This window comes from Arvicola amphibius, chromosome 3 (genome assembly GCF_903992535.2).
Source record: "Arvicola amphibius chromosome 3, mArvAmp1.2, whole genome shotgun sequence".
NCBI classification, from domain to species: domain Eukaryota; kingdom Metazoa; phylum Chordata; class Mammalia; order Rodentia; family Cricetidae; genus Arvicola; species Arvicola amphibius.
The window spans coordinates 133,318,104-133,330,451 of record NC_052049.1 but is presented as its reverse complement, the minus strand read 5'-3'; the positions used below and the strand labels follow the sequence as shown (position 1 = coordinate 133,330,451).

At 36.8% G+C, this 12,348-nt stretch overlaps 1 protein-coding gene across 1 annotated transcript in view; it reads right to left on the bottom strand.

Moving 5' to 3' along the window:
- Dennd4a (DENN domain containing 4A) overlaps nt 1-12,348 on the bottom strand; it is a 116,182-nt gene that overhangs the window by 64,706 nt on the left and 39,128 nt on the right. The window contains 3 exon segments of the mRNA XM_038321740.1: nt 686-755; nt 7,030-7,279; nt 9,577-9,908. Of these exon segments, the coding sequence (XP_038177668.1) occupies nt 686-755; nt 7,030-7,279; nt 9,577-9,887 (631 nt within the window). The 5' untranslated portion in view covers nt 9,888-9,908.

Sequence of the window (12,348 nt, the reverse complement as noted above, 5' to 3'; positions counted from 1 at the left end):
TTGTGGGCCCTGGAAAGTCAAAGAGAGAAAAGAGTCAAGGACTCTAAATTTAAAAGGTTGAATCTGTTATTTTATAAGTAAGATCAATATATTTGCAATTTTGAGGTCTCTTAAAATTGAAAACTTCAACTATGCTTCATAAAATTACAAATAAGTTTTAATACTATTCATTATCATGAAATATAACCATTAAATTTGACTAAATTTATATAAATATTAAAGAAGTATACTTTTCATACTTTGCACAGGTTTAAAAATTAAAGAGAATTGGCATGTGCTGAAGTTGTTACTTATGCTTTGTTGCTGTTGTTGTTTTTGCTCTTTATTTTTCCAGACAGGGTTTCTCTGTGTAGCCCTGGCTGTCCTGGAACTGTCTTTGTAGACCAGGCTGGCCTCAAACTCCCTAGTGCTGGGATTAAAGTCGTGTGCCACCACTGCTTGACTTGTTACTTAAATTTAAGTCTTTATAAATACATAATCTCACTTTCCTTTAAAAGTGATCTTTCATGCAGTGTCCAAAACACTTCAAGATAAACTGAGACTCAAGAGACGGGCTGGAGCTCAACTGCCGATATTAACACATCCTAACATGGCAGACAGGCTGGTCACAGGCGGGTTTGGTCTTTAACATTGTAGACCCCACAAGGTGTTTCTACATAAATTATTTCCCCCAAATTATTCTTACCTGCTTTGTAGGATATAGTGTTAGTCTTTGCCACTGATTTTTTATAGCACAAGTATACTGCAGATCCCCACTGAAGAGAGAGGAAAAAATAGCATTCAACTTTAAAAGGCAGTAACCCATTTTTTTATTAAAGATTTCTATCTCCTCCCCTCCTCCTCCTCCTTTCCTCCCCTCCCAGAATGGAGCATGGGATGCTTCATGGGAGTAGCTATAATGCATTATATACATGTATGAAATTATCAAAGATGCTTAATAAAGTTACATAAAATCTTTAAAAAAAGGAACAGGTTATGTATATGAACACAATAAGGATAATTATAAGAGCATTATTAAAAGAATCTTTGTACTGTAACATGTATATGGCACACTTCTGTTTATATAGTTCTAGAACGTGCAAACATTCTCTACAGCAGGAAAATCTCAGGACAGTGATTGGTAGTGGTAAAGGGAAGGGCTGGCTAAAATGCATCATGTTCTTATCTTAATAAAGGTTTGAAATGCAAAAAAAAGGGCAGTAACCCGATGAAAATGGAACTTCTTTAAGCTGCCCAATGTGTATTAGCTACCACATACGAACAGATTTCACCTGCTAGCTATTTTCAACTTGTTACTTTGTTACCATTTTATTAGAATCATTGCTTACTTTTTTTCATAAGATCTGACAATTCCCCTTTTCATTGTAGTGGGAAAAATTGGCCCTATAAAATAGAACTAAGTCACAAAAATTTAGACTTTATGTCCCAAACTTAGGCAGAAATATCAACAACCATTCTTTGGTCATTGGTTGAAAAGTACAAAAATAATCATGTAACATTTCTTTCTATGATTGTTTTTAAAAAAGAAAATTTCAGACAAATTTAACAACTAGACAATTCTTAAAAGCTCTTCTCTAAATATTAAATAACAAAAAGAATTAAGTAGTAGTTAAAGGAGTAATTAATAACATCTGACACTTATACATTATTTGCTATTACTGTAGGCATTATCCTAAGTTCTTTCTAATGCTAATTAATTTATTCTTCAAAAATGTGTATGTAGGAAAAAAAGCATCACTTTATCCGCATGATATGGGAAGAAACTGAGGCACAAATAGTGAGGGAATTTGTCCACTCTACACTTCTGGGATTCAAACGCAAGCAGGTTAGCTAGAGTCTATGCTGACCATGCTGTTAACAATGCCTCTTTATTCTTGGCAGAGGAGAATACATGCTTTGTGGTAACAGAGAGACTACTGTCTCAGCAGGAAAAAAAGAAACACATTCTGGGTTTAGTTTTAATGGCAAAAGTTTAGCTAAAACACCTTGATTAGTTAATGAGACTTAGAAACAGTTCTAATGACAATGTCAGCTACTTTAAATTCAAAACAAATGCATAACTACATCCACAAAATAAAACTTGCAAATGGGAAAATACCAAGTACCTGTAAGCTTGTACAGCATTGTTAAAATACCACATCAAATCTGAAAGGTTGTATGCTACATCCCATATTCATGAAAGAACTCAAAACCATTTGTTGCTCTCACCACTACTATTACTACAGTCCTTAGTAAGAGACTTGTGAGGCAAATGTGGTAGCTTGTGCTTGTAATCTCAGCACTTGGGAGAGTGAGTGAGGCAAGAGGATCACCATGGGCTGGAGGCTCATCTGTTCATTTAATTAGGGGTGACATACCTCAGATGAAAAGATAAAGTTATATCACTTTACAAATAGTTTCTTAAAGAAATTGCTTAGTATGACTTTGCATTAACCATCAAAGGGATTCACTGATACTGTCATTAAACAGCCTAACATCTGTATGGTGCTTGCTTGTATGTGCTAGGAAATTAAAATTGAAAATTGCCTAGGGAGACAGAGTCAGGCAGATCTCTGTGATTTCGAGGCCAACTTTATCTAAAGAGTGAGTTACAGGACAGCCTGGGCTGTTACACAAAAATCAAACAAATAAATAAATAAATTGAAAATTGGTGTTTAAAAAAAAGCCAGGCGGTGGTGCCACACACCTTAAATCCCAGCATTTGGGAGGCAGAGGCAGGTGGGTCTCTGTGAGTTCAAGGCCAACCGGTCTACAGAGTGAGTTCCAGGACAGCTAGGGCTGTTTCACAGAGAAACCTTGTCTTGAAAATCAAACAAACAAACGATGAACAAACTAATGAACAGGTAGACAGACAGACAGACAGGCAGACAAACAAATAAAAGATTTGAAGAATGGCCTGGAAAGAAAAAAAAGCCAGGCAGTGATGGTGCCTGCCTTTAATCCCAGCACTTGGGAGGGAGAGGCACGAGGCAGGCAGATAGATCTCTGTGAGTTTGAGGTCAGCCTGGTCTACAGAGCTAGTTCTAGGACAGCCAAGACTGTTTCACTAAGAAACCCTGTCTTGAAAAACTAAAGGGGGAAAAAGGGAAAAGAAAATTGGTTATCAATTTTTAATAAAGTTATAAATTGACAATGTTTATAAACATAAATTAGTTAAATTTTTTTGGATACAGTTCTTGGGAGTGAACACATGTTCTGACCCAGAAATTATATGCCACACAACAGGGCATGAGCAGTGTAGCACAATGTTCAGCTCTTGGTTCTGCAGTTTTATAATCTGAGTCTTGCTTCATCAACTTATTGAAGGTGTTTATATGAGAAAAGAACCACATTTTTAATTAGCAAATAGTCTTCCTTATAAAATGGGGGTAAAATACTTACTAAGGTCACTGGCAGGAGTGAAGAAATACTTAGAACACCACACAGAACATGAGCAGTGAATACAACTTACTTTACATAAATTTAGTTATGTCAACAGCTTGCTTCTAACATTAAAATTAGAATTTCAATGTCTTATGCTAGAAGACAGAATAAACAAGTTATACCAAATCCATCCAATGCAGCACTCTTCATTAAAAAGTGCTGTTTTCTCTAGACTTCCCTTATCCACACATTCACAGTTCAGTTGCCTGTGGCCAATTTAGTCACATTAACTACCCCTCCCCCCACAGTTCCTGTGGATCTCCTTTAACTTCCAAATTCATGCCCTCTTGTTTTTCTTTCTTCTTTATTTCCTTTTCTAAAAGAATAACTCTAATTAGTGCTCCCTGTATTGCATGGGTGTGGGGCCATCCTCTAGAGCATGGGCAACCTTCCTAAGTGGCCACACCTTCAAAAAACACTTATCTCCGGGCTGGAGAGATGCTTCAACAATTAAGAGCACTGGCCGCTCTTCGAAAGGACCCAAATTCAATTCCCAACAACCATACGGCAGCTCAAAACTATTTGAAATTCCAGTCCTAGGGGATTCGATGGTACACCTTCTGGCCTCTCTGGACACAAGGCACACAGATGTACACACAGTTAAAACACCCATAAATATTAAACAAAAACAGAAAAGTTATTCTCATTCCCCTAGCAGCCATCAACCACTAGAGATGGGGCCTCATCAGTACCTCCCCCATCAATTTAGAATTTTTAACCTGCATGACATTTGTGATGGGACTTACACTATCCTGGTCCATCCTGCCTAGGACAGGACTCACCCTTTTGTCCAGAATACACTTGCATCATTTGCTATCTGCCAATTAGTACTCACTGAGCAGCGACAGCAGTGTCTGTGCTTGAGAAGCCCTCACCATACTTAATAAGAAACACAGTATATTTATGATTATTCAAGAATCCAGGGGAAAGGTCAGAGATATGGCTCAGCAGTTAAGAGCATGTACTTCTCTTGCAGAGATCTGAGTTCTGTTCCTAGCGATTACATCAGGCGGGACACAAGCCTGTAACTCCAGCTCCAAAGGTCCAGAGCTTCTGAACTTGTGGACACCTGCACTCATATGCACATACCCAAACACACATACACATTTAAAATAAAATCTTTTGGAAAATCTAGGAGCATCATTAAGAGCCTTAGAAAGTGTTTTCATAGGTTCAGGGGTAGCTGTATTCATTAAAAGAAGTTCACTCTCCACAATAACAAAAACGTTAAAATCACAGTGATACATACTTAGTTAATTCAAAAGACATTAACTGACAACAATCAATGTTGGCAAGGTGCAGGACTAAAGAAGAGGCATTCTTACAGACTAGGGCTAAAGGAAATGCAAGTCACCACCATGTTTCTCTTTCTCTCTCGTTTTTCAAGACACGGTTTTTCTGTGTATCCCTGGCTATCTTGGAACTCACTCTGTTGACCAGGCTGAACTCAAACTCAGAGATCCACTTACTTCTGCCTTCTGAGTGGTGGGATGTGCACCACAACCACCCAGCTATTATCATGTTTTCAAAGAAATCTGTCAACATATTTCCAAAGACACAGTATACCTACAGACCCATCTATTCTACTTCATTTTAAGAATTTTATTTATATGTTTGAATGCTTGCCTGCTTGCATATATGTGGATCATGTGCATACCTGGTTGTAAGCTACCAAGTGGGTACTGGGAGCCAAATCTGGGTTCTCTGCAAGAGTATCTAGTGCTCTTACCCTTAGCCATCTCTCCAATCCCTAATTCTACTTTCAATTATTTGTTCTCCCAGTGTTATTTTAACAAACATTCATAGAAAAAGGCATAGGCATAGGTTGATCAAAGCTGCATCACTGGTAATATGAAAAACTAGAAATAACTTGTATTTATTACTCTATATTTGTAGTTTCTGGAATAGTTTTTAATTATTGAAAGACAGTAGAAAATTATGTAAACTAATATAGATGAGTAGTAAAAAAGCTTGTTGAATTACACACACACACACACACACATACACACACACACACACACACACACACACACACACACACACACACACACACACGAATGGGACCAGGAGTGATAACACACACCTTTAACCCCAGCACTTGGGAAGCAGAGGCAGGGGATCTCTATGAGTTCAGCCTGGTTTATATAGCGAGACCTGTCTCAAAGAAAAATAAACAAGTACATAAATGCAACTTTTTAAAGACTATTCTAGCTTGATCAGGCTTATAACACTGAAGTGGTTAGGAGATGATCAAGTTCAAGGTATGCTTTGAAATTAGAGTCAGCCAAGTTTATAGAACACAATTAAGTAAAAAAATGGAAGTTCATATTTCTCCAAAGTTTAAGTAAGTTTGAGTGAAATTTCCATTTATTAGACAAGCAAGACTGTGGCATCAGAAAGGTCTGAAAAGGTACATCAAGATTTCACTGCAGGTCATGTTAAATTTGAGGTGCTCTAATAAGTACAATAACTAACAAGAGCAATAAATTAAAGGGTCTGGTCAGTCATAGAAATTTACAAGTCACCCACACATTGTATTAAAATAATTAGATCAATAAAGGTGTAAGCTTTGCTTGTGAAGATGAATACACTGAGGATTGAACCTGAGCACTCCACTGCACAGGATGCTGGGAGACAGAAAGGGAATGACTGGTGAGGTAAGAAGGAAAAGAACCAAGTACATAGCTGCGTCATCTCTTCTTACCACTGTGGATGGAAAAAAATCACCATCTAGAACAAAATCTAAAAACTTGAGATGAAGAACTGATCACTGAACTCAGTAACAAGAAGAATCTTGGGATGATACAGCCAAAAACTTAGCTGGAAAGAGCAAGTGAAAGATGAGGTAAAATACACTCAATGCTTTTTTGCAAGTTGTGACAAGGTCTCAAGTAGCTCAGAGTGGCTTTGAACTTGCTACGTGGCCAATGATGACCTTGAATTTCTCATTCTCCTGCCTCAATTCCTGAGTGCTGTAATTACAGGCATGTTCCACTACACTCAGTTTATGCAGCACAGGGAATGGAAACAGGGCCTGATGCATGCTAGGCAAGCACTATACCAACTCAGCTATACCCTCTTCATCCCCAATCATATGCTCAGAGGCTGAAAGTTTTACTGTAAGAATGGTGAAATGACAGCGGAAGAAAGGGCAATATGGAATCAAAAACTTTTATAAAGATGGCCATCTTGCAACAAGTTTTGCCTGCGTCTAACAGAAGAAAATTGATGGCAAATAAACAAGTAGGGAAGACTGCCAAAGGCATGTCCTTACAGCTGTGTATGCATGGGGTCCAGCATGCAGGGGGGATCACAGAGACGGCCATGGTGTTAATTTACTAATTTTGTGGGAACACTGAAAAGCTATTTAAGTTAGAAGGAAGAAGGGAAGAAGGACAGACAAGTAGAGAAGGACAAAGTTTCTTACACAGTTTTTTTTGGTGAAAGTATAACTAAGTACTTTCTAAAACAATAAAATATCTAATATTCTTAAAAAACATATTTTTTTCCAAATTTGTTATGTTATTTTATTTTCAAGAAAAGATTTACAATTATGTTCTTCACTGGTGAGTGGCTAATTGTATTAGTGCTAAAGAATTGACTTACCATACTATTGTTGAGATTCTTGTCGACCTTGCAGAATGTGTGTGGTGGACTTTCTCCTTTACTGGGTATAATAATGCATATGTCTGTGACAGCCAGGGTGTTCTGAGTCATGTTTTCAGAGGCTCTTCGGTAAGTGATATAGATTCTTTGTGATGAGGTACTGCCACTAATATTGGCAGGCCGTCCATAGGGAGTACTCTGAATAATCTCACAACCCTGTTTTAGTCTTTCTTTCCAGTCATATAATACCCTAAAACATAAAAATTTAAAAAGTAAATACGTAAAGTTCCCTGAAACCTGAAAGATAACACTCTCAAGTATCATGGACACATCCTGAAACACAGCACTGTATAAACTGTGTTTGTCAGTACACGCTAATGATTCCAGTACTCAGGAAGAGGAGGCAGGAAGATCAGAAATGGAATATCATCCTTGGCTACATAACAAGTTCAAAGCCATGGCTACCTGAGATTCTGTCATAATCTCCATCTTCTGCAAAAAAGAGTTGGGTATATTCTGCTCTCATATTTCAACTTTGACTCTTTCCAGTTAAGTTTTTTGTTGTTGTTTTGTTTTTTGTTTTTCAAACTGGTTTCTCTGTGTAGCCCTGGATGTCCTAGAACTTGCTCTGTAGACCACACTGGCCTCAAACTCAGAGATCTACCTGCCTCTGCCTCTGCCTCTGCCTACCAAGTGCTGGGATTAAAGGTGTGTATCACCACCTCCTTGCATCCAGTTAAGTTTTTTTTTTACTACATTCTACAACTTATTTAAAGACTACATTGCACAGTTCTATATAAAGAATAACTATTTCCCTATCAAAATATTAAATGTTTTGTGCTTATTAATATAACAGAGTGGCAATAATTAATGTTCAGTATTCCAATTAGTTATTTATTAATATATTTACTTACCTATGCTCTATAAAAATCAAGCACATTCTATGGGCAATGTAACCCATGTTTTAGTCAGAGTTAAAATCTACAGAAGGTTGTATGACCAGACAGTATCTTCTTGCATAATTTTGCTCTAATACTTTCACTAAAGGTGTCTAAACAGAAAGAAGTTAAAAACATCATAATTTTTTTTTAAAATGCTACTGCTAGTTGTATTATCTTATGCAACATTTAACTTCCCTGAGCCTTACACTACTTAGTTATGAAATCAAACCATGGGACAGTGGGTACAGACAGTTGTTACAAAGCATGACAACCTGAGTTAGATTTTGCAACATATGTGGTAGAACACACACACACACACACGAGGGGGGGTGGCAGAGAGAGACACAGACAAATTAAACAAATAAATAATACAATTTCCTGACTTCAAAGATACCATGATGAGAGGGATATAATAAAGAATGGAGAGGAGTCTGAAGCCAGCTCAGTGGTTAAGAGCACTGGCTGCTCCTCCAAAGGACCTAGGTCCAGTTCCTAGTACCCACTTGGTGGTTCACACTCATCTGTAACTCATTTCAGGGGATCCTATGCCCTCCTCTTGTCTTCCTGGGCCCTATGCATGCATGTGGTACACAGATATACATGCTGACAAAACATGTATACATAAAATTTTTAAATGGAGAAAATATTTGTTAAACATAAACCTAATGAAGGACCGTATTAAGAATTTGGAATGAATACTATAGCTCATCAATAAAAATATAACCCAATTAAGAAATGGGTAAAAGAGCTAAGCAGGCACTTCTCAAATGACACTTGCCAATAAACACATGGAAAGATGTTCAGTATCATCAGCAAACATAAGAATGCAAATTAAAGTCACAATGAGATTCCATTTCATACTCACTAGCATAAAAATAAATAGAAATACGAACTATTATTCAGACTGTGGAAAAAATCAGAACCCTCACACTCTATTGGTGATAATGTGCAATAGTCATAAAGCTGCTTTGGAAAATATTCTGGAAGTTCCTCAAAAGGTTAAATACAGAATTATCATATGATCCAATAATTCCACTCCTAAGTATATATACACAAATAATAAAAATATGTCTACATAAAAACTTGTACATAAATAATCAATAATAAAAGCATTATTAATAATAGCCTCAAACTATAAATAGCCCAAATACCCATCAATTGGTGACAAGATAAATTATAGTGCAACCATATGTTGGAATACTATTAGGTCATTTAAAGGAATAAGGTATCATCAGTACATATTACAATAAGGATGAGTTTAAAAGCATGCTATCTAACAGGAAGATGAGCACTAGGACTTGCAGGACAGACAGATGGAGATAGTGAATATAGAATACTGGGTATTGCTTTATTTTTTAATCTCCCCTTATTTTAGTGGGTAGTAGGTAAAATGCATTCTCACTATGTAGCCAAGTCTGGCATCAAACATAACAATCTTCCTTCCCTAGCCTATCAAATGCTAGGATTACAGGAATATGGACTACACCCAAGCAAATGTGTCTGATTCTAAAGCTATCATACCACTATTAATGAACTAAGTTTAACTTCAAAATTCACAAAGCATACAATTTGGATTAATAATAGTAATTCATTAAAAAATACTTACCCCAGATCTGTAAGTGGAGGTTTATCTCTCCCTCTTTTATAGCAAAGGTAAATCTGGGGTCCTACAAGACTTCCGTTATTGAGATCTGCTGACAATCCAGTTGGGGTAATGTCAATACATGTGTAATCCCGTGGCACCTCCTCCCCAAGGGATTTGATGATAACAGAAACATCTGTGATGGGTTCTTTTGGTTTAGCCACTTTGTGACAGGCATCATTGAAGTGAATTTCCTCTTCAAGAGGCTTTGAAACATCAGTTAAGCCTGCTACAACGAAGTAGTCAGCAACACGAGGCCCCTTGTCTTCAATCATCTTCCATTACTAAACTTACATCTAAATGAAAAATAAAAGGTCTTATTCTATAACAGGTCAAGTCAAAGTGCAAATCTATAAAGAACGCAAGTCCTAGTCACACTAGCATTAGACATTTTAACCATGTAAGTGAAAAGCATGCCTTTTTTGAAAATGAGATAATCTTTGGTATTTTTATTATAAAACTAATGCAGGAATCTCCAATTCTGGTATCATGGAAACCTAGATCATTGAAGTAGATAACAACAACAACAACAAAACCCAAAAAAGCCCTTTAAATATAGATGAACCTTTAAAATATAATGCAAGTTCCTATAGGATCAAAAATACTAAGGGAACCGAAAGCCAGAATGCAATATATAAGCTAATGTTGGGTCAGAAAAACTGCCATCTCCTCAATAATCAAGGGGTTGTACTTTAAAAGGCATTACAAGGAGCGGAACAAGGCTTCAGAACCAAATCAGACAAGGAACTGGAATGGAAGCAGCTATATAAAACCAAAAGCCCCAAATGACTAGATTCTTGATTAAAGAGTAAATTTTAAAACCTATCCACACTGGACTTGGGTGTAGCTCAGTGGTAGAGTATGTGTGAGGCCCTAGGTTCAACCCCAAGCACTGAAACAAAACACTATCCATCCAGTAACATATAATGAAGTTGACTTCAATGCATCCCTGGCTTGCCCTGCAGTTAGACTCTGGACCTTGAACTTAAGCCACTTTTAAGGTTCCAGGAAGTTCCAACTAAGAAACATATAATGAAAGTATTCTGAGACTAGTGATATCTCTGCAGGAGGCTACACCCTAAGGCCAGGTTTCCACAGACAAAGCCCACTTGAAGATGAGCTCCTATTCTAAACCACAAAAACATACAAGGAAAAATCTACCAAGAACGAGTCTCAGCAGATACAACAAACAAAAACTCACATAAAAGAGTACTATACTCTTACAATAAACTAAAACGACAAATATATTCATATATCTATAAGCCTTTAAGAGTAAAAGCTCCTTCAACTGTCTACAATCTCTTAAACCTTAATTTTTTCTTTAGCTAATATAGTTCTAGCACTGTCATTACTTGTAAGGCACTGTTACAGGGAGGAAAGTTCTGTTTAAAACAACAATCCACCATGAGTCTTATGTCAGTTTTGATTATAATAAAGGCAAACAAGAAAAGAACTTCCAAATACAAACAAATTAGGCATGCATATACCATAAACCTCTTTGTCACAGTTATATATGACATATGGGGCACAAGGATGAGTATAGCATATATTTCATATATGTGGAAAGATTAATTTTAAACTTAGTCATTTACTTAAATCCCAGAATTTCCAAAATGGACTTGAGCTATAAACCCTAATTTACCACCTAACAACTAGAAAAACTCTACAATTTGCTCTAAAAAATGCTAGTACAAAGTAAATAATCTTCCCTGAGGGAATTTGTGTCACACATCAGAGTACAACCTTCCAGAGGAGATGGTTTAGGGAAAGTATCTGCTGTGTAAGCATGATGACCTGTGTTGAGATCACCAGCACCATGTAAAAGCTGGGGGTACTTGTGGGGGTAAGACAAACAGTAGATCCCTATGTATCCCTCAAACTTACTGCCAGTCTATCCAAGTGAGCTCCAGGCTTAGTGAGAAACCCGTGTCAAGACATGAGTTGGGGACTTACAGAAAGAAACATCAGAGATGAAGCACGAGTCTGCATGTAAATAGACACTTGTGAATGTATGCATGCTTAGAGACACAAAACATGAACTCACCACATATAAGCTGCACACACACACCTTCTATACTAAGAGGCAAACTTCTCTCCCTGTTTGTTTTTTTTATGGTTGGTGGGGATTGATCCTAGGGCCCTCTACGTACCAGGGAAATGGTCTACCATGAACTTTCAGCCTCAGAAAGTAAATTTCTTTATGTTAATTTTTGGAAACTGGGGATCACAAAAAAACATGCATTTAATTCTTCAGATAATAGCTGTAATACAAAGTCCTGAAATGTTATTAATTTGAAGTAATAATACTGCATCATTTATCAATAATTAATTGATAATTCTTCTTTGTTCAAAATGTTATAGATAACTTTAGGAACCACACATAAGATAAAATGTTTAGGATCTGGCAAGGTGGCTCAGAGGGTAAAGGCACTTGGTACCAAACCTGACTACCTAAGTTCAATTTCTTGAATCCACAGGGAGGAAGGAGAGAACTGACTCCCACAAAATGTCCTCTGGTATCCACTTACATGTCATAGCATGTATATACTACATACGTACAGATACACACAAATAAAATATAAATAAGATAAAATGCTTACAGGTCTCTTTTATATACCTGGGAGAGGAGTACAAGGTGAAGGTGATCAAAATATACTTGAAGAAATTCTTTAAAAATTAATAAAAATACTATATTAAGATTTATTATGTCTTCTTTGCTAGTATTTTGTTTATTTT